At 43.3% G+C, this 23,787-nt stretch overlaps 1 protein-coding gene across 1 annotated transcript in view; it reads left to right on the forward strand.

Moving 5' to 3' along the window:
* Positions 1 to 23,787, forward strand: part of DOCK2 (dedicator of cytokinesis 2) — a 4,134,711-nt gene that overhangs the window by 3,790,567 nt on the left and 320,357 nt on the right. Inside the window, exon 44 of the mRNA XM_044069535.1 lies at positions 18,794 to 18,880. Coding sequence (XP_043925470.1) covers positions 18,794 to 18,880 — 87 coding nt within the window. The remainder of the gene's footprint in view (positions 1 to 18,793; positions 18,881 to 23,787) is intronic.

The following is a 23,787-nucleotide window of genomic DNA, read 5'->3' on the forward strand; positions in this document are numbered from 1 at the left end:
CTGCAAGTATGGCCAACCGGAGCAATTGTCCTTCCCCTCCCAGGATGAGCACATTGATCCTCTTCTGCCTGCTTTGTCACGCACCCAAGCCTTTAATCGAACCCAGGTCATCTGAGCTGTTGTCAGGGCTTTATCCCTCTACACCACTGCAGAGGCTAAAGGAATTACATTTTTAATGCCCAAAGAGACTATCACAGAATGGTAGAAAAAGGAATGAAACTGTAGCATACTTCATGCCAAGGCATCCAGCACAGAATGGTCAAATGGCAAGCAGAGTATCTATAAACTAACTGGCGATTACATTCATTTTACTGTATATAAATTTGTTTCCACAGTTCTAGCTTTAAAATAAATAACGGTAGAACTGTTTAATAATCTAGTACTGCAGCAAAGAACTATGACAGACTAAGTCATATAAACTGAGAGGTGATAAGCAAAATTATTATAGGTTCATAGGTTGGTACTGGGCTATCTGCTCGAAGGCATATTAGCCCAGCCACATTGTGCGGTATTCACCGCCCCTTTGGTAGTTTCCTGGACCCTTGCACTAGCAGCTAGCACCCTTGGCCCCTATCTAGTAGTGCTGTTGGTGTGATCCCCGGTGTGAACTTTCTGTTACCCATCCACTCATCAAGGTTCCTCTTGAAGAGTGATAGTGAGGGGCTCTGTCTTATGTGGATCGGGACCCTGTTCCATAGTAAGGGAAGTCTCTGCGAAGGGAATCTATCCCTCCAGCATGTTCTATTTGTTGTTGTGTTGAGGTTTATATCCCTAGAGCGTGTAGCTCGAGTAGATTTGGTTTTGCTAAGATGGAGCATGTTCAACAATTCTGGGTTGGACATGGCTCTGTACATTAGACAGAGATCGCCTCTGAGAAAGCGATATGCAACAGAGAACAGTCTTAGCTTTTTCAGTCGTGCTGCATAGGGAAACTGTTTGAGGCCAGTAATCCTCTTGGTTAGGTACCTCTGTGGTCTCTCCAGCTGCTGGAGATGTCTAGCCAGGTACATTCCAATTGATGCATTGTACTCAATAATGGGTCTGATGAGGGAAGAGTGGAGGGGCACCATTACATCCTTAAATGCGAACCCTTTTGTGATCAGATGGGTCACATAGAAGGATTTTCTAACCACTTTGGCAACATGGTTATCAAAGGAAAGCTGACTATCTACTTGGGTCCCTAGATCCCTTATTTCTTCTTCAGATTCCAGGGGATTACCTCCTATGTTGTAGTTTGCGGGTATTCTGTTTTTTCCAAAGGGGATTACTACGCATTTTTTTGCATTTAGCTTGAGACCATGGCTTTGACACCATGCATCAGTCTCATTTAGGCCCTTCTGGAGGATCTCCATGTCTTTTCTCAAGAAATATTGTATCAGCAAGAAATGGTTGTAATTATATAAAATTTATAGTCCGAGAAGCAAAGTTTGGAACAGCTCAGTCTTTACAAGCTAGAATCTTACTGCAGGTGAAGTTCACAGAGAGAGTCTAGAAGAAAAACTTGGAAAGAGAAACAACTTCAGTTGTCCAACACTGCTAAGTACATAGAGGGAATAGCTCAAGGTGCAATGTGCCAAACTAATGTAGTGAGCAGGGCAGCAATACCAGTTCAGATAACAGACACCTTATCAGCCATAGGCAAAATATGATACTGATGTTATGGTCTTTACTGTATTGGTAAACATCTGTGAACCATTATTGTAGCAGATCTGTTATCACTATCACTAGTTTCTGTGTCTGTAAATGCTGTAATCACAGTCGTTAGCAGAGTATTCTTTTTATGTGGCATACCTGAGAGCATACCTGGTAAAGGTCCACCACTCAATGCACAGAATGTCATTGACTTTGCCAAATGCCAAGGTTTTAGAGAAAAGAAAGAGGGACAACTAGTTGGCCACAAACAAGAGTCAGTTGAAAGATTTATACCCATGATAGGAAGCCATTAAGAGCTACATTTATCAAAGAAAAAAACTTGGAAGCAGTATATCCAGAATTTCTTTAAATTCAACAGAGTCATATTGCAGATTATACAGGCATTCACCAGTACAAATACTTTTGATAACTGAGTTTAGAACATGACTTTCTTCAGAACGAAGATTTGTAATAGTCATGCCATTAGAATTTTTGGTCACCAGAAAGAAGACTATGATAAAGAAATATACAGATAAGACTATACTTCTCACAGAACTGGATTTTAAAAGAGATTGAGCAAGTAAGATGTAACAATCAAGAAAGTGTATTTTTCAGAACAGTTAACAACACAGTTTTAGTCAGAGTTTGAATATGTATAGATAGATGAATGAAGGCAGAAGAAATGCAGCAAGGCGTCACTCAAGTCTAGGTGCAACAGTACATTCTTCCTCCTAGCATAGTATACCAAGGATTCAGACAAGAGTGTAACTGTAGATGATTCCAGAGATGAAATGTGCTACTTTATCAGTTAGAGCTGTGGAGACAAAGGCCCTGGCCCAAGTCTAGGATCACACTCATTAGAGCTCTAGTTCCACAACTTCTACATGAAAAAGCAGCTCATTTGATACAGGGTTCAAGAAACACATCAGTACTCTCTCTTATTTCTTCCTTGATGGCTTGCTGTAGCATGTGTGGGAGAGAAATATACTCCTGTGCCTTAACTGATGTGATGTGATATGATGTGTTAGTGCACTTCCTCTTATTCTCACTGGTTTGTTTGTGTGGCTCTTATATTTATGAATGAGAGATTATTCTCCAGCACCTTGACCAGTTCTCAACTGTTCAGTAGTTCAGTGGTAGAGCAACTGGAATGGTGATCTAGAGAAACTACATTCAAGCCTGAGCTGAATCCCATGCTGTACTCTGGTTCAGAAAGCACGCAGATGCACTCTCTCTTTTCCCTCTGATTTTCTGGTGTAGCTTGTTGAGGGTGCATCTATTACTGCACTTGGATTAATGAAATATGTCAATACATTTCCCCTGTTCTCTTTTGTTTGTCTATGTGCATCAAATTTGTATGAAGGAGGTATGATGTACCAGTGCCATGGCCAGATCTCATCTGTTTCAGTAGCTCCGCAGTTGGAATGGAGATTGGACAGCCTCATTTCAAGCTCTAGCTAAAGCACAGGCTATGCTATGCTTCACGAAGCATCTACACACACACACACATTCTGATGTCAGACCTTTGTTGCCAAGAGCAAGGTTGGGAGACCATCCCCACAAGTGTTCTGATGAGCCTGCTGCTCCTACAGCTAAATCCATTGCAGGTAATGATAGTGTAACCTTGGATCTGATGTCAGTCTTCATATCTGTTCTTGACTGATGGGTTTCAGTTCTGTTCCTTGGAACCAATCTGGCCATTGTATAGCTCATGCCAGCCAAAAAAAAATCTCTCTCTCAAGCTGCAAGTATACCCATAATTCCCTGCTCCAGATTACATTAGATCTCATTTGCCACTCCTGCGAATCAGACGTATCAGCCAAACATCTCTCTTAGCTAAATACTTTTAAAATTCTCATAGCTATTTCTAACTGATTTAGAGTTATTTTTCTAACCATTGCTTCATAGTTTCTCTTGTTGAGTGTTTGGTCTACCCTTGAGTGTGTGTTCTTTCCTTTGTACCATTGGTAATTTCTTTCCCCCCTTCCATCACTGGTAGTTCCTTTCTATTTTTACCCTTGTGGTAACTTCTGTACCATTGTTGGTAGACTTTCTTTCTCTATTTTCTTTAGTGTGTGTGTGTGTGTGTGTGTGTGTGTGTGTGTGTGTGTGTGTGTGTGTGTGTGTGTGTGTGTGTGTGTGTGTGTGTGTGTGTGTGTGTGTCTGTCTGTGAGAGGTAGTAGATATGGCAGAAGAGCCAAAACCGTCAAGTACAGGTTTCAAACAATGTATGTAGTGCAGCAGAAAAATGCCAGACTCAGTCATGACAAATTTGTTTATTGCTTGGGTTTGCCTCACTTGAGTGTGGGTTGTACCATTTGCCAGGGTTTCAGTGCTAGAAACCTGGCAGAGAAAAAGAATAAATTGATCCTCAAAGGTCTCCTTAAGGCCCCTTTGAGGAAACCTTCTCTGAGGCCAACGAGTCTCCGCCAGTCTCTGGATCTAAGTCTTGTTGCTCGGTGCCATCATCCCTTTCGGCGCTAACTGTAAAAAAGCACAAATATGCCTCTGACGGCTCCTCTTCTGAACCAAAATTCAAGGTTCCAAAACTGTCGCAATGGTCAAAGTCTCTGACACAGAAGAGTTCTTTGGTACCTTCTACACCAGCTACATCTATGATTCAGAGCCCTAGTTCTATGGCTCCGATCATCTCTACAGCTCTGATTTTGGTGCTTACTGTTTCAGCTATGGCACAACAGACTGTACTGAAACAAACCATAATTTCAGAACCCAAGTCTACTTACTCACCATCAGCAGATCCCTTCCTTGGACAGTTGCCTAGTCTGTCTGCAGAGAGATCTGAGTCTCCTTCAGCCCTTTGAATGCATTCTATCAGAAGTCTTTCAGAACTAGATGTTAGGTTGGTGGACCAAATCTTGGTGGCCCAGGGTCTTTCCTCTTCTCTTCAGTCCACCCTCCCTTCTGCAGCAGGTGTTTTTTCTCCATTCACACGTAATTACTGTTCTTCTCTAACCTTCGCTCAGGTTTTAGAGCCTTTGGCTCTGACCTCCCAGGTTCCTATCACTTTGGTGCCAACTGCAGTTTTGTCCTCGATGCCGAGCTTGGCTCTGACCCCCTTAGTGCCATCAGCACCATCTGGTCCCCAGGACTGCGTCTTCACTGTCGAGCATGGAGGGTTAGTGTCATTCCGAGCTTTTCTACAGAGCCATCAATATCCCTTGTGGCTGCAGTGGCAGTGGACCCTTCCTCAGTTCTGGTCTGTCAGGTGGGGCTCTCTAGGTGGGGTTTGACCCCAGTTCCGAGTTTCAGTCACAGTTCTGGGTTTTGGACACTGCTTCTTATGTGGCTTCTGGGTTATTGGAGTCTCCCTTTGAGGCCCCAGGTTCTTCAGTTCAGCGACTAACTTTACCCCTGGACAGCACACATCATGGTTGCAAGACATAGTTTCTAAAGGCACTCCCTCTTCCGAGGCCTCCTCAGATGTTCCCATTGAAGATCCCCCTTGGAAGAGATCATGCAAGAGGAAGCACCTTGATTCTCCGGAAGAATCAGTTACAGAGGACATCGATTTCGATGAAGGAGAGGGTTCTCCATGATCACCCCCAGAAGATGTCACCTTTGGAGACATTCTGGAGATCCTGAAGCAGAGGGGTGATTGGAAGTCCAAAGACCCATCCTTGGAGAAATCCGTGTACTTGCAGGCCTTTGGTGCACACCTGTCTACCTCCTGGGTGACCCCGCCCACTGACGATTTAATTAAGCTAATCACTCAGTGGGCTTGGAAGGCTCCTGATTCTGTAGAACCAGTCCCCTGGAAACCTGACAAGATACTTACTGCTCCAGAGGAACCCCACCCCCCACCCCCACTGGTCTAAAGGCGTGGTAGTAGATGCCATGGTGGTTGCAGCAACCACTAGAAAAGAGCTAGCCTAGGAAAGATCTACTGTCCATCCCCCGAACTGAGAGTCCAGGGTGATGGACAGATTTGGAAAGCAGGTCTATGCGTCATCAACCTTCTCCATCAGGTCCTTGAACATCTTGGCACATTTTACTAGATTCCAAAGCAAACAAGAGCTGTGGCTGAGGGGGTCCAGGAAAAGGTAGCCTCCCAACTAGCTACCCTGGAGTCTATCTCAAACTCCTCCATGAGGCTCATTGCACATGCAGCCAAAGAAGTGACCAGGTCAGCAGCTTCAGGTGGTGAAATTTGGAGACACGCTTGGATATGCCTGTGTGAGTTTTCAGAACCTTTCAAGTCTTCATTTGTCAATGCCCCCTTTGACAGGTTCTCTTTGTTTGGTCCGAAAGTTAAGAAAACTCTGTCCAGGTGTGAGAATGATGGAAAAACTTTGTCTGCTGTGGGCATATGTTTTTAGACTCCTCAACGATCCTATTCCAGAAATCAAAGGAGTGGTAAAATGTGGTTCAAGAAATTCCAGAAGCCTTTCCAAGACACCCATGGCTTGGACTCCCCTCGGGGCTGAGGGGAGAGTTATAGTGGAAGACACCATCCCAGAGGCAGGAGTAGTCCGCAGAATCAAGGTTCCAGAGATTCATTCTCTGGTCAACCCTGTCAGTGCTCCTGAAGGGAGGCCCAATTGCTTACCTCTGGAAGCAGTCAGGGGAAGGTTTTCCTTGCACCCAAATGCCTGCCGACCCATAACGACCGATGCTTGGGTGCTAAGGATAATTACCAGAAGCTATCTAATTCCCTTCACTCTTTATCCAAGAACCCTTTCAAGACTCCCCAATGTTCCACCCAGACAGAGAGTTCAAACAGCAAGAAATACAGAAGCTGCTAGGAAAAAAGAGTCATCCAAGAAGCCCCACCAGACCAGTTAGGATCCATTTTTTTACTCAAGATTCTTTTTAGTGCCAAAGAAAACAGGGGACTGGAGACTAATTTTGGATCTCTGTATTCTAAACAAATTTGTCCAACAAGCAAAATTTCAGATGGTCATGGTTCAGTCTATTCTCCCTTTCCTAGAGAAAGATAATTGGATGCACTCTATCAACTTTTAAGACATGTATTACCACATAAAGGTGGACAAATGCTCAAGAACATTTCTCACCTTCTGAATAGAAGTCAGTCATTTCCAGTTCAGGGTGCTGCCCTTTGCCACACCACATCCCCCAGGGTGTTCACCAAATGCATGGCAGCAGTCACAGCTCACTTCAGGCTGCATGGATTCTGAGTCTTTCCTTATTTAGATGACTGTCTCCTCTCCGCTTCCTCCAGGCATCTACTGCAACAGGCCATGGACTTCATACTGGATTTGTCCGGACTACTGGGCATAACAGTCAACTCTGTGAGATCCCAGTTAAACCCACCCTGTATTCTTCCCTTATAAGGCCCATTATTGAGTACACCACCCCATTAGGCATGTACCTCACAAAGCACATGCAGCAGCTAGAGAGACCACAGAGGTTCCTCACCAGGAAAATCCAGGGTCTCAAAAATCTACCCTACACAGATAGGCTAAAAGCCCTATCCCTCTAATCGGTTTCATACAGACTCCTCAGATGTGACCTCTGTCTGGCATACAAGGTGATCTCGGACCCCGCCTTGATGGGACTGCTGCATATCATCCGCAGGTCAAGCTCCACTCGAGTATCCCACACATGCAGTCTCAACCTGGTCTGACATCAATAGGACTTGTTGGTGGGACAGATTTGCGTCCCAGAGACTCCCGATATATGGAATAGCCTCCTTCTCCATGTCAAGCAGAGTACCTTTTTACCCCTTTTTTAAGCACAACCTGATTAACTGGCTGGGAAATAGAAAATACATCCCTGGGATTCCACTCGTGTCCCTCCTGGATAGAGGCATTGGGTGCTGATTTGTCTACATGGGTTAAACTCTTGGTTAGGCTTATAAGGGCTTCAGGGCTAATAGCCAAGTAACTTCCTATGATTCTGTGATCCATCGGAGCTCATCACAGCACTTTTTCTTGTATTGCATCACTTCCCCTTCACAGGTTTCAGAAGATACAGATGCAAGTTCACTCACTTCTGTGCTCAAATGAGATACCTGCTCAACTGATTCTACAAGCACTGGGCTCCATGGCAGCTGCTATCACCTTAGTTTCATTAACAAGATTTGACATGAGACTTCTACAATGGCTACTAGCAAAGCAATGGTCTATCCTAACTCACCCCATGGACCACTTAATTTTCATTTCAAGTCATTGCAAGAACAATCTAATCAGATGGAAGCATTCAGAGGAGATTCTTCAGGGGCGTCCCTTTGTCTTCCCTCAGTCCAAGGGCATAGTGACCACAGATGCTTCCCAGATGTGGGGGGGGGGGCATTATCTAGGGGAAGACAGTCCAAGGCACTTGGATCCCCTCCAAGGCCAACCTTCATATCAGTGTACTGGAACTAAGGGCAGTGCTTCTGGTATTGCAAGTGTTTCATTCTGCCTTACCTCTAGGGATGATACCTGGTCAATCAGACAACATTTCAGTGGTCTGGTACATCAACAAACAGGGGAGAACCAAGTCCTGCCCATTGTGTTGAGAAGCCATTCAAGTGTGGCAATGTGCCATATCTTCCAAACGCTTTCTGATAGCAATGCACATCCCAGGAACTTCCAATATAATTGTGGATAAGTTGAGCTGATGCATCCTCATGCCTCACGAATGGTCTCTGATCCCCAGAGTAATAAAACACATTTTTCTTAATTGGGGCTAGCCTTGCTGCAACCTGTTTGCCTCACTCCTGAACAACAAGTGCAGAAGCTACTGAGCCCTAATTCCCTCTCTGGGGGGTGAGGGGGTGTTCCCCAGAGATGCTCTTCTTCATGATTGGCCTCTGAGTCTACTGTACACCCTCCTCCCTTGCCTCTGATCCCATTATTTCTCAAGAAAGCATCTCTGTTGAGAAGCAAAGTGATCCTCATTGCTCCATATTGGCCCTGACAGATGTGGTTTCCCTTCCTTTGGCCTCATCTACTTTGATGCCTATGGATTCTGGAACCAGTTCCGGATCACCTTTCCCATCCCCAGGAACTAGTGTATCTCAATAATCAGACTCTCTAGCTGATAGCTTAATTCCTCCACTTCCAATAGTCACCAGGCACAATGCCATATCTTCTCCCATGCGGCATATTTTGTTGGCATCTCATAAACAATCCACCAGAACTCTCTACCTAAGCAAATGGAAGAGATTTTATATTTGGGCCTCTGACAGTGGACTAGACCTTTTTTCAGCGGCAGTAGAAAAAAATTTGGAATTCCTAGCTGCCATGTTTAATAAAGGGGCCTATGCTTCTACAGTCAAAGTTAATTTTAGCAGCAATTTCAAATTTTCATATCAGATTTGGAGACCAACTTTTGATGTCTCACAGACTTTGCAAGGTTTTCCTAAAGGGTACAATACACTTAAAGCCTTCTTTTAAAGATTCTCTCCCACCTTGGGATCTGACTGTGGTATTGCAATCCCTTACAGCACCACCATTTGAACCAGCAGCTACCTGTGATTTAAAGTTCCTTTCCTGGAAGATGTTACTTCTCATAGCTGTCATGTCCGCGAGACAACTGTCTGAATTACAGGCCCTATGTTCTAAAGCTCCTTACCTAATTACACTCAGAACAAATCCAATCTTTTTTCCTAAGGTGATCCCAGATGTTAATATCAATCAGTCTATTGACTTACCTGTATTTTTCCCAAAATTTTCTAACAAAAGAGAGTACTGCCTTCACCTTCTGGATGTTCACAGGAAGTTGTGGTTTTACTTAGAACTAAACAGTTTAGACGATCTGATCAGTTGTTCATATCCTTCGCCAGTGCAACTTTAGGCAGATCTGTGTCCAAGGTAATTCTCTCCAGGTGGTTGAGAGAATGTACTGTATATCTTTCATCTACAAGAACTTGAATATGAAACTTCCAAAACCAGTCAAGGGACATTCTTTTAGATCAGTGGCGACTACTGCTGTCTTTCACTCCAAAGCTTCCATGTCAGAAATTTGTGCGGCTGCAACTTGGGCTAAGCCTTATACCTTTATTATGCATTACAAATTGGATAAGGTCTCCAGGGGGAGAGCATCTTTTGGTTCTATGGTGCTCAGGAATGTCCTTCCATAAGGCCTAAAAGAAACAGTTCAGCCGTGGTTTTACTTCAATTATTCCTTACATCCACAAGTAACAAAAAGAAAAACGAATAAAAAGAAAAACGCTCACTTTATTAGTAAGAAACAATAAAGCTTTATTACAATCCAAGGACACATTGTCATGATCTGTTTCCCTCCTGGGTGGACCTACACCTATTTCCCTGGGTAGCACTGTGGGCTCCTCCACACCTACTGCCCTAGAGGATGCACAGCGTGGGGCTTTCCATTCTTAGCAAGGGGGTGGGGCTTCCTCATCACTAATATCATACTGTCACTACTATTTGTGCAACTTCTGGTGGCAGACTTGTGTACTACGTCTGACACGTGCATGCCTACCATACTTTCAGGCTTCTTATGGTTCAAGGTAGCACACACTGTCACAACTGAACCCCCATATATGCAGGTGGCTGTCAGCCTCAATCAGGACTGTAATCTTGGCCACAGCTACCCACACCAATCTGTAGATGATTGGCAAGGTGTGTGGGCTTTGTGAAGATGCCACCAAGTACTGCTAAGACTCTGGGATGCAATGAAGTCCAAGGAACATGTCATTATTGGTCTTCTGGGGTCTGTGGTGACACATATTGGGTCCTTGGTCACCACCATCATCACCCTGTAATCCAGTCTTGCCCAGGACTAACGAGGACATGTGAGTACCTGTGGTGATTATGTATCATCACAATTTCATGGAACACTGTCAGCACATACTACAGTTTGGGTATCACTGTACTCGCATCATGCCTGGGTCTCCAAGAGGCCACCTCATGTGTGCCCCCATACAGGCCCTTTTATATCAGTCTTACAATATGTGTCCCAGGGTTCCTCTTGGCTAGCTTTGTCCACCCATCACAGGAGTCCCACTGCATGGGACTGTAATGCCTCCTCTGTGGATCACCATCACAGTGGTCATACTACATGGACTCATAGTGGCTCTAACACCCAGTCAACATAAGAAATCACTATGATACTGATGATCTGACTGCAGTATGACTCATGTCTCTTCCTCCATTGATAGGTATCCCCTTCCCCTCTGGTAGTGTAAACAGCTTTATGTCCATGTTTCGATAAACACCTGTTCAAATGTTGATGGCTGTGACCTACACCACCCTCCTTCCTGTTTGCTGTAAGTGGAGATGTCTGATACATAGCGTGACTCAATAATGCACTGCCCAGCATGGCCTCTACAGAAACAATGCACACATTTTATTGTACTGTGTGACACCTCACTGGCACCTTGTACATGTCAGGGCCCACAGACGACTGTATTTTGCCACTTTACCTGTGCTTCCATATACTGTGTGCACATAGCTGTCTGGGAATGTGTGGTGTGGCCACTGGTTGCTGTGTGGCCACTGGTTGCTGTATGTCACATCAGTGGTATTATTGGCTGATGTTGTGGAGGTTGCAACAGGTCCTACTGTTGCACATATGGATGGCCAATGAACTGATGTCTGGGTTGTGTGCTGCATGGAATCTTTTTATCTAGCATGCAGGATACTATGAAGAGCTAAGAAGTGGTGGAAAGGGCATATTGTAGTACCCCCACAGATGTGTCTAGGAGATGGAATTGGCTCAACTATGCTCCTGTTTAGGGTGTGGGTAGTGTTATATTGGTATAAAGACATACTTTGTGGATTCCATAGGAGTGACATTAACTAGGGTACTGAGGATTTCTAGCATCTTCTGCAGCACATTAGAGAAATGCAGGGGTAGAGACATGGAGGTAGTAAATCATGTGCACATATTGTCTGTGGCTTTAGATATGTGGATGTACCAGTATGTCTGCACTTATCTACAAGGTGCCTCTGTGAAATGCAGGGAGGGGGTAACAGAAATAGCTTGTATGCTAAACATGGAAATCATAAGCAATGCCAGATTGTTATGCAGGCACAATGGTAATGAGTTGCTGTGAACTACACACTGCCAGACAGTTGATGAAATGGTAGCCCTTTATGTTGATGTAACACTGTTTGTGGATACCAGATGGAGCCTTTATTAACACATGTGCAATATATAGCTCCTAGCACTTCAGGGAAGTGGACAATATCACAAAAGCTGTGTACAATGATAGCTTTTTCCCTGCCATGTTGAGGAAACAGATGGGCTTATCCTCATGTGACAGCAATTCATTGAGGGACATCTCGAATATTCTAGAGACTGACGGCAGTGATAAACTTAGCATGCCTCCAGTTTGTCTTTGAATGGCTCCTGTATGTAAAATTGTAAAAACTACATATATCATGGCATTCAGTTGTGTGGCATGTCCATGTATTTTTCTAGTTCTAGTTTGTGGATCATATGTATCAACCAATGCCCATATAATGTCTCTGTCAATTGAAAGCAGTTCTGGAGGAGCTGCTCCACAGCTGATGTGATGTGAGCCTTTGTTGGTACTACATTTTTTTTTGCCATCTGCCACTGTGTTGTGCCACAGGGTGATCGCTGGAGCTGCTGATAAGATACTACTGCATGATTGCAGCTGCTGCTGCCTCTGCCACTGCCCCAGATATATCCACTAGTTGCTGCCCCACACCCCCCCCCCTTCGCGTCTCCAGCTTTTCAGTTCCTGAGCCACTATACAAATGCTGGTCATCTGGGTCACAGTCAAAGCTTTATCCATCTGTGCTGCAGAGCTGGGATTAGTATGTGTATTACTTGCTTAGAATTCATCCCATATGAATTAGTGGTCATGCAGCTGGCTGAGATATGAAGGCCTGTTGATATAGTGGGTCTATATTACTTCAGCGAAAGACATATTCAGTGAATACATCTTCATCGCTCACCAGCTGCCCAAATTAACTTCAGTAAACCACAGAATTTTCCCACAGTTCAGAAATGCTTGGCCATCCTGTCAGCTTTGCCCTTTTCCCCACTGTAGTGCAATCTCTGGATTGGTGTATATTATTTATTTATATTTGTTGACCGGGAGTGTCCGACTGGACGTAGGTCCATTTTCAGTGGAGGCCCGGGGAGAAAAGCTCCACAGTTAAAATAAACAGACAGTAGTTACATTGGATTACATAGTGATTAACAATTTACATAGCAATTACAATATATTTACAGATGAAGAACATAGTATGATAATGGAACTCATAAATAAAGACATTGGGGACCTACAGACACTGGATCCTACCCAATTTGGCTTTGTCAAGGGCAGATCCTGCCTCTTGAACTTGGTCGACTTTTTCGAAACAGTCACTAAGGCCATTGATGAGGGTAAGGCAGTTCACACAGCCTACCTTGACCTAGCAAAAGCGTTCGACACAATACCCCACTCGGGCATCATAGAAAAGCTCACCAGCTTAGATGTAAACCCATATGTCACAAGATGGGTTGTAAGGACAGAACACATAGGGTTAGAGTTGCTAGTGCCATGTCAGACTCTAAGCCGGTCACGAGCGGTGTCCCACAGGGCTCAGTCCTGGGCCCCCTCTTGTTCGGCATTTATTTTTCTGAAGTGCAGGCAAACATAAGGGGATTGTGGCTGACAAAATTTGCAGATGACTGCAAACTGGGCACCATAATTGACACTCCATCAGACACAGACATCCTCCAGAGAGGTCTCATAGAAATGGATAACTGGTGCCAGAGCCATGGCCTTAAGCTAAATGCCAAAAAATGTATAGTCATACCCTTTGGGAAAAACAAAGGTAACCCCTAATTACCACATAGGTGGTAATCCATTAAACACGGAAGAAGTTATCAGGGACCTGGGGACCCAAGTTGACAGTAACCTCTCTTTTGACACTCACATTGCCAAAGTGGTTAGGAAGACCTTCTACATTGCCCACCTGATCATGAAGGGATTCACATCCAGATCAGGAGAGGTCATTGTACCCCTGTACTCTTCACTTATCAGACCAATGATTGAGTACAACGCCCCATTCAGAATGTACCTTACCCAACACCTGCAGCAGTTGGAAAGACCCCAAAAGTTCCTCACCAAAAGGATAAAGGGGCTCAAACATATGTCATATGATGCCCGACTGAAGAAACTCCAGCTTTATTCAGTCGCATACCGTCTGCTCAGAGGTGATCTGTGCCTGACATAAAAGGCCATGTCCAACCCGGAATTAATGGACATGCTCCACCTCAAAAAATCCAAATCCACCAGAGCCACGAGAGCAAGAGACTTAAACCTCAACACAGATATAAGTAGGACGTGCTGGAGGGACAGATTCATCACCCAGAGACTCCCTACACTATGGAACAGAATCCCAGTCCATGTGAGGCAGAGCCCCTCACTGACTCTGTTCAAGAGAAATCTTGACGAGTGGATGGGAGATCGTAGGTTTACCCCGGGAATCATCTCTGTGTCACTGCTGGACTGATGGGTATAGTATTCTCATCCTAAGGGGTGGTGAAAGCCACACACACTCTGGCTAGGCTTATAAATGCCCTAGGGCAGATAGACTAGTATGAACCTATGAACCTATGAACCTATAGTACATCAATAGACAACTAGAATCTTTATCTGTGAAGTACATAACAGACATTAACAAATGTTAAAATAAGAGGTTCCTGCTGTATAAGTACTAGGCTTATGAGCATTTGAGCTTGCTATAATCAAGGTAGTTAGTGGAGTGGAAAGAAAGGTAGTGGTTGGATGGGGTGGGTGATATTAGAGTGGGAGTTGCAAGGGCATAGCCAGCATGTTTTTAGGCGCGCTTTTAGTAAAGTTTTGAAGTGGGTGATTGATGGTACTGAGGTAATTGTGGGTGGGAGGGAGTTCCATAATTTGGCTATGGTGCAAGAGAATAGTGCTTCACCAGCAGAGTTATTGGCTTTAGTGATCTGCAAATGATTTTTGTTGCTGGATCTTAGTGGTCTGGTGGTGCGATAGGGTTGGAGTAGATTCTGGAGGGATGGGACATTTAGTGGATGGTTTACTAGTTTGTGGGCGAGTGAGAGTTGATACCATTGAAGGAGGTGAGGGAGTTCAAGCCAGCCCAGTTCAGCAAGTGAGAGACCGTGGTGACTACGGTAGGATGCCCCTGTGGCAAATTTGGCAATTTTGTTGTAGCAGGTCTCTAGCTTGTTTAGATCGCATTGCCTTAGGTTGGTATATATTGGAGAGGCATAAAGTAGGGTGGAGATAAGGTGGGAATTTGCTATTGAAATCTTTGCTGCTTTGGTGAGAAGATGCTTATTTCTGTATAACGCTCCTAGTTTTTTGTGGACTATTTTTATGGTCATGGATATGTGAATGTCAAATTTTAGTTTATTGTCTATTTCCACTCCTAGAAATTTGGTGTGTTCAGTTTGGTATATAGTGGTGTTGTCTTTTGCTGTGATGTTAAAGTGAGAGTTGTTTTGAGTATGTTTGGTGGGTTGGAAGATGAGTAGTTTAGTTTTGTTTGGGTTGAGTATTAATTGGGCATCGGATAACCAAGTTTCAACAGAGGAAAAGGCTTCCTGTGTGACTTTTTGCAGTTTGGGTAGGGACTGGGCTGAGCAGATGATGGTCGAGTCATCTGCGTATTGTATGAGTGTGCCTTGTGTGGTGGCAGAGGCTAGATTATTTGTGAAAACAGAGAAGAGTAGGGGTCCAAGGATGGATCCTTGGGGAACCCCTATGGAGACAGGTAGTTGGGGAGATATGTCATTCTGCCATACAACGGATTGTTGGCGGTCAGACAGGTAACTCTGAAACCAGTTGGTGACTGATTGTGAGAAGGATAGGTTATTCAGGACAGAGATAAGTTGTTTGTGTGGGACCATGTCAAATGCTTTAGATAGGTCTAGGAAAGTAGCAGAGGAGAGATAGCCATTGTTTTTATGCTGAAGGATAGTGTTAGTAAAGGAGAGTAAGGCAGTGGTGGTGCTATGGTTTGGTCGGAAACCATGCTGAGTATTGGAAAGGAGGCTGTTAGTAAGGAGGTAGTCTGAGACCTGAGAGTTTATGCATCTCTCTAGTATTTTGGAGAGTGGAGAGAGAATAGCTATGGGGTGGTAATTGGTTAGTTCTGTGGAGGGTCCGCCTTTGTGGACTTTATAGCTAGGGAGGGTGTGGGGAGTGAAGCCCCCCACTTGGGTGGATTTGATTTAGTGCTTTTTGTGTTCTGTAAGTTTGTTGGGCTAGTTTTTCTGAACCATGGGAAAAATTCTGTGGTTCACTGAAGTTAATTTCAGTGGCTGTTGAGCGATGAAGACCTATTCGCTGACTATGTCTTTCACTGAAGTAATATAGACCCGATATAGCTATTATGTATTGTTACAGTTCTGGTCTGGTTTTTCATTGCCATGAGTGTGTTACTTGGGCTAAAAAGTTAAGTAATTCCATTGTAAATAAATTATTTGATCATTGAAGCATGTGAAGTGATTGACACAGAAACAGGTTTTAGTCCAGTGGAAAATAAGGAATGATGTTTAGAAACTCAATACTAAAGCACGGCTGTCACAAGGAGAGCAGTCACAGCCAAGGTGAAAAATAATAAGAGGAATGGAGGCTGAATGCGAGAGAGCCAATCTTTTCTTGTTTCCCCTGTTTAGTTCATCATTGGATAGCACAATGTAGTTTGGGGTGGACTGTTTGAATATGTAAATATATTTATAGATATTTTCCTTTCGACAGGAATTAAGGTAAATTGTTTACTGAAATATTCAGTATGTATATATTTTTGCAGGTATGTTTCTCTACAAAAATATTTCTTGTTTGTTGCGAATATGTGTACAGATCTTGATTCCATAAAAAATGTTATTAGTTACAAAAAAGGTCACTGCAGTTCTGTAATCATCAACCTTTAGAAAATAAAAGGACTAGATGTTATTTATGACTACTATAATTACATTGTTGTCTTAAATGCATTTTATGAGTCTGTTTTATAAAGAAAGAAGTCTGCTTGACCTTTTAGCGGATCTTTACTGGCTGGTACAAAACATTTTTGTTTAGTGTTATGTTATTGTAAGCCGTTTAACCTTGCTATATTTTCAAGAAAGGTTATTACAGCTAGTGATGCTACAGTGTGAAAGATGTAGTTTGACCTCTAGTGCTCATTTTATTTACTTGGAGACACTTTCATTTATTTGTATGCAATTGTCTGTGTAAATATATTTAATCTGTAACAAATATTTTAATATCTAAGAATTAATATGCTGTTAAAGTTTCAGTTTTGCTAGATTGAGTTTTAGATTGCATATGTTATGTACATAACATGGATGTAACTAGCAGAAGCAATAGCCATTTGTATTTAAGTGTAACTGGATCTCCAATTGAAATGTTTAACCTACACCAGTTTTGCATATGTAGTCTTTAATATTGATGTTTACCATTATTGACACATAAAAATGTCTTGCTTTAAGCCGATGTTGTAGTCTTAAATTGCACTCTAGTAAAATGGAAACCCAAACAGAGTTGGACAAATAGATAAATATTGTTCAATCTGCTGTAAATATTGTTCAATCTGCTGTATATAGAATGTAATGCCAAATTATGTGACCAGATTGTATTACATGGTGTCTAATGTAGGGTTACCACCTGTCTCACTTTGCGAGGGACAGTCCCTCTTTGGGCAGTTGTGTCCTGCAAAAAATGTGAAAAAAATTGCAAATGTCCTGAGATTTTAGGACAAACATGTCTCCTATATTTTCTTTACTAGTTGCATAAAACAGTTATTTTTATATCTGAAACACCTAAATGCTATAAGAAACAGAATAAGCAACTCAAATGATACAAGAATAAACTTTTATTTCAACAAAAAAGTGAAGTTCTGTCCTTTGTATTGGCCGTGGGTATGTTTTGCTCTACAAAATCTAACGTTTCTATAACAAATGTCCCACTTTGGGCATTTCAAAAGGTGGCAACCCTAGTCTAATGCATAATGTTAGTTTATAGAAAAATACAATCTTCCTTGTGTAATAATTATCTGATGATGAATGCTAGCTTAAGGGAACCTCACATCAGTAAACTATAAGGTACTTGATAAAAAATAAGTTTAAGGGTCATTACAAAAGGTGTTTTGACTTTCGAAAGCCACTATAACATTGTAAAATATACTGACATAGTGATTAAAAGTAAAAATAATACATTAAAATATGGTTTATACTTATAACAAATAAACCACATTTATTTGTTTGTTATAACAAATAAAGCACATTCATTACAGACATTAAAAGAAATATTATTTTATACTGCCAAACTACCTTGAACAAAAGTTATCCTTAAAAACGAAAACAGGATCAGTCCTGTTTAGTTAGCTAGCAAAATTGTAACTTTACATCATTTCTTTAAAAAAATAATACGTAACTATGAATCGGAGGTAACCATTGGTAAATGAAAAAATAAAAGACTAAGTTCAAGTTTCTATAATTATCAGAAATGATCCGAGGATTAGAGAGTTAGTTAAATGCCCTCTCAGTCTGATAACTGAACACTAGTTCAAGGTCGATATTATATATTGCACGCTTATAAAAGTGAACGATAATTAATCGACCCCATGTAAGTGAAAGCTTACAATGTCGAAGCCTCAGAACAGCGATTTTTTTTTCCAAGGGAAAAAAAAAATTGCTGTTCCAAAATAAAAAAAAAAACTTTAAAACATTACATAATGTGGGGGGCTTTGTCCCCCACCCCTGACAAGGGGGCTGTGCCCCCCAAACCCTCCTACTTAAATATACCAACTCCGAGATCACTCTAAAGTGCCGAAAACGGCCAAGCAAATTCTTTCCCAGGAAAGAATTTGCTGAAAAGCCGCTTCGCTGATTTGCATTTTTGCTCTTTTCGGTTCAATCAAGATGCATTTGACAAACTGTGTCTGCAATCTCGTAATAGGGAACCATAGTTTATGTTTGCAAACGAAAGAGTTAATGGTCAAATTAGAGGTATATGTAATCCAGGGGCTGTTATAAAAAATGTATCTGTTTCTCTATTAAATGTCGAAGTGTTTGTTTATTATTACTTTCCCAACAGTATGTAATTGCATGTCATTAATTTCAGTAAAAACTTTAAAATATTATGCTTATTGAGTACATAAAATTAATTGTTTTTATCTATTAACTATCTACTTCATCTCCAGTTGTTTCTTGAGTTTGTCTTTTTTTCTATCACGATATACATTGTTTGGAATTTAACATTTTTTTTTCTTTTTAGTCCATGTGGATTGAGAGAACAACCTTTATTACTGCGTATAAGCTTCCTGGAATTTTACGTTGGTTTGAAGTGGTTAACACATTTCAGGTATGTGTTTGTACTAGAGCTATGTTATGTTGAGATTAAAAAATTTTAATTATATCAGATTCCATTTCTTGTCCAGACAACATCCCAATGTGCAAGTGCCTCTTTTAGAGACGACCTAAGTATATTGGTCAGAACAAGTGACTAGTGTTATTGTCTGTAGCTTCACAGTGTGATTTTGGAGCTTAAGGCCTACTGCTTTTCGAGGAGCTTGCCTTCTGTAACTTGTGTTGGTGTTTTCTGTTTTCTGTAGATGATGGATAAATAGCCACATAGACAGATAAATTGATTATACTTTCTGATGTAACTGTTACTATCTTAATATATCTATAGATATATGTATATGTGTATATATATATATATATATATATATATATATATATATATATATATGGGTCTACTTTTCTTTATCAAAATTTCACAATCTCGAAAAAGAAAAGTAAAAGCCCACTTCCGCAAAAGTGCACTTTCGCGAAAGCTGATTCACCGAATTGGAAAAAAACTTAAAAACTACTGTAAACACTGTTTTGCAGGAGGGAAGCCCCCCTGCACCCCCCCTGTGGGGGGCTGCGCTCCCCACACCCCCCTATTTAAATATACTAATTCTGAGATCACACTACAGTGGGCAAAAGGATATATTTCCTTATCACCACTGTAACATGCTTCGGCGAATCGTCTTTTGCGAAAATGTACTTCTGATGTAGTGCACTTTCACTTAAGTGGGTTCGACCTTTTGTTTTTCGATAAACTGTGATCTGATCTTCATTCATTCCTTACTGATGGGTTATTGGCTCTGTCCTCGGAACCAAGCCGGCCTTATACCAAGCTTGTGTCAGCCAAAATCTCTCAAGCCAAGATCCTACCCAGAATGTTTTGCTTCTTGTTACCTCAGATCTCGTTTGCCGCATTGCTGTACAGCTGTGTCAAGCCACTCTCTCTCAGCTAAGTGAACAGTTTTTTTGAAGTTTTTCTATTGTTAAACAGTTACTATCTCTATCCTTCTACCCTATCGCAACTTTAAGACTCTCTCCCTATAGTTGTTTCCCTTTTCTTACCTTTTTCTTAACTTTGAGGTAATTCTCCATTACCATCGTTGGTAATCCTTCTTCTTTCCCTTTCTTACCCTTCTGGGTAGTTTTTCTTAACTTATTGGTACTGTCGTTCTTCTCCCTTCATATCATTATGTCCGATAAGAAAAGTAAGGTTGGTTTCAAGCCATGTATGGAATGCGGCCATAAGTTACCGCTTTCTGATGGCCATCATTTATGTGTCTGTTGCCTGATCCCCCGTTTGGGATTTGTAGACATTTTTCGACCAGGAAGAATAAATTAATTCTGAAAGGTCTCCTTAAAACTCCTATCTGTGAGGCTATTTTTGGGTCAGAGGGCTCAACCCCTCCTGCTAAACCCCATAAGAGCCATTCTTCTTCCTCCTCGAGGTCGCTCACTTCATCTCCCTCTGGAGATTGCAAGGAGTCAACTCACACAAAGGTAAAGATTTCGAGCCCGGCACTGCCATCTATGGTCCTTTCGCCCCCCAGCCTCGGCACCACCCCAGTTGATTCTCACTCCAGTTATGTCCTGTTTATCGCCACCAGCACCAGAGTTCCCGGTGGAGATGCTTACGGCTCCGACAGTTTAGTCACAGCCTTTATTGGCACCATCTCTACAGGTACAGTTTCCTTTGGCACCATTGGTGCAGACTCCTTCGGCTCCATCCTTGTCGATGCTGTCAACCTCCGGGATACTGCCCGCTATGGTGCAGACACCTTTGGCACCAACATGCTGTTCAGTGCAGTCTCTTTCAGCACTGTCATTACCGGTACAGACACCTTCCTTGATGGCACCTTATTCATCGGTGCAGACATTTGCCACACCACCCTTTACGGTGCAGACACCCTTAACACTTATGGGACTGCCTTTGTCTGTGCAGATGACCTCGACACCATTCTCCTCGGTGCAGACAACCTCAGTACCGGGCTCTGCACCACATGAACTAGCAAGGACTAAGTACTAGTACTCACCTTCCTTGGATACATTTGTGGGAAGCCAATATAGCCCCTTTTTAGACAGGCCAGAGTCTCCTTCAGGTCTCTCTATGAGGTCGACCAGGAGCCTCTCAGAACAGGATGTGTTGTGGCTTGCCGACCAGTTGCTTGTGGCCAGAGGTCTCTCTCAACTGTCTACCGCTGCGTTCTCTCTTCCAGGTGACCGTATTTCTCCACAGGCTCCAACTTACACTCCTTCTTTGACTTCCAGAGAAGCATCAAAGCCCCTTCCTCCAACAGCAGCTTCCATTCCTTCGACACCAACAGTGGACCTCACTTTGGAGCCAGAGCCATCCTTGTGGCCCTCAGTGCACTGGTCACCAGGCTCTACTCAGGCTGTACTGTGGGGGTAGGCATTCTTGGCTCCACTTCAATTTTTTTGTATGGCAACCTCCAGGAATACTCCTCCCCTCATGCTCTACAGTCCTCTTGAGACTCCTGGTCTAGGGGGTTGACTCATCGGAGAAGGGTGTGACCCCGGTTCTGAGGTTGTCATGCTCTGTTCTGGGTTCCCATCCCTCGTCGGGCTGTCCGGCCTTCCAGGCCATGGAGAGGGCACTTGCCTCTGCTGGCAAAACCTTCCTGTCGGAGTCCTCACCCCCCCCTCTGTGCCACAACTGTCGCAAGCCACAACCACAGGACCCTGGGCACAAGGGCCTCGGGTTTCTCCACCTCAGGAGATCCCCTCTTTGCAATCTTCCCCAGAGTTCCCTACTGAGGAAGTCCCTTGCAAGGCTTCATGCAAGAGGAAGCACATGGACTCCACTGAGGAGTCTTTGACCGAAGATATGGACTTTGATGACAGGGAAGAGACCCCACGGTCACCCTCTGATGAGGTGTCCTTTGGTGATATCCTCGAGATCCTAAGACAGAGGGTTGACTGGAAGTCCACCAACCCTTCCTCAGAGGAATCCGTATTCCTGCAAGCTTTTTGTGCCCCACCCCCTACCTCCTGGGTTACCCCACTGGCCGATGAGCATGTCCAGCTCATCATCCAGCGTGCATGGAAGACTCCTGACACTTTGGAAGCTGTACCTCAGAGGTCTGACAAGATTTTATCTCCCCCTGTTGAGCATCCCAATTGGTCAAAAGGTCTTCCAGTAGATGTCATGATGGTGGCAGCTGCAACCAAAAAAAGATTTAGCAGAAGAGAGCCAGGCTGTCCATCCATCCAACAAGGAGTCCCGGGTATTAAAAAGACTCAGGAAGCATGTGTTTGCTTCGTCGACCTTCACTATAAGGTCCTTGAACTACTTGGCACACTTTACAAGGCTCCAGAGGGACCTTATCAACCAACTCTCTGAAACCTTGGCAGGAGCTGTTTCTGATGAGGTGTGCGACAACATGGCTTCTCAGATAGCGATCCTAGAATCGATATCCAATTCTTCCATGTGCCTTATTTCACATGCAATGGAAGGAGCAGCTAGAGCGGCAGGCACAGGTCTAGTCACAAGATGTCATGCCTGGATGCACCTTTGTGACTTTGTGGACTCCTTTTAGGCTTCCTTTATGAATGCCCCTATCTAGGCCACTTCATTGTTTGGCCGTAACATCAAAGATATGCTGGCAAGGTGTGAACAAGATGGCAAGACCCTGTCTGCCATTGGTGTCTGACACTCCACCCCTCAATGATTCTACTCCAGAAATCAGAGGAGTGGGAAGATGTGGCACAGAAAATCACAGGACTCTTTCCCTGACGCACATGCCAATTTCTCCCCTAGAGGCAGAGGGGGTAACTCTATTGGAAGATGCCCCTTTTGGGCAGGAGAGGTCTGCAAAACCGGGGTTCCAGAGATTCTTTCTCTGGGCAACCCTACCAGTGCTCCTGAAGCGTTGCCCGACTGTTCACCTCTGGAAGTGGTCAGGGGTCGTTTTTCCTTGTACCCCACTGCCTTGCAAACCATAACCACCAATTCTAGGATATAATGGATTCCCTTCCATCTCTGTCCCACCTCACCCAGAGACTTACCCGACATCCCACCCAGTCAAAGGGAAGCAGCAGCACATGAATTCTGAAAGCTGCTACAAAAAATAGTCATCCGAGTGGTCCTCCCAGACCAGATAGAATCTGTTTTTTACTCAAGGTTCTTTTTAGTGTCAAAAAAGACAGGGGACTGGAGACTGATTTTGGATCTCAGCACACTAAACAAATTTGTAAAAACAGAGAAATACTGGATGGTCACGGTTCAGTCTATCCTTCCTCTTCTGGAAGAAGATGATTGGATGTGCTCTGTAGATCTTCAAGATGCATATTACCATATAAAAATGGACAAACACTCAAGAAGACACCTCCACTTTCGCATAGGAGCCAGTCACTACCAGATTCTAGCACTGCCCTTCGGTCTCTCTACAGCCCCCAGAGTGTTCACCAAATGCATGGCAGTGGTCATCACTCACCTGTGACTTCAAGGATTCCAGGAATTTCCATACCTAGACGACTGGCTCCTTACTGCCCTCAGCAAGCGTCTACTGGAAGAAGCCCTAGACTACACTCTTCTCACAGCTCAGTGCCTGGGAGTCACTATAAAGTGGGAGAAGTCCAACACCACCCTGGCACAATCTTTAGAATTCATTGGGGTTCTGTTGGATATGAGGAATTGCACAGCATCTCTTCTGGATCACAGACTACAAAGAATAAGATAACAGGTCCAGCTGCTAATCTGTCACCACAAATCCTCTGCTCAGTGCATGCTCCAACTCTTGGGGTCAATGGCAGCCTCGATCACCATTGTTCCTCTGGACAGATTCCACATGAGACTTCTTCTGTGGCTACTTCTCACTCAGTGGTACCCTGTATAACATCCTTTGTCTTTTCAGATAAATGTAACTCAGAGATGCAAGCAAGATTTGCTCTGGCAGATAT

Source organism: Protopterus annectens, chromosome 4.part0 (assembly GCF_019279795.1).
Source record: "Protopterus annectens isolate FY-2018-M chromosome 4.part0, PAN1.0, whole genome shotgun sequence".
Classification (NCBI taxonomy): domain Eukaryota; kingdom Metazoa; phylum Chordata; order Ceratodontiformes; family Protopteridae; genus Protopterus; species Protopterus annectens.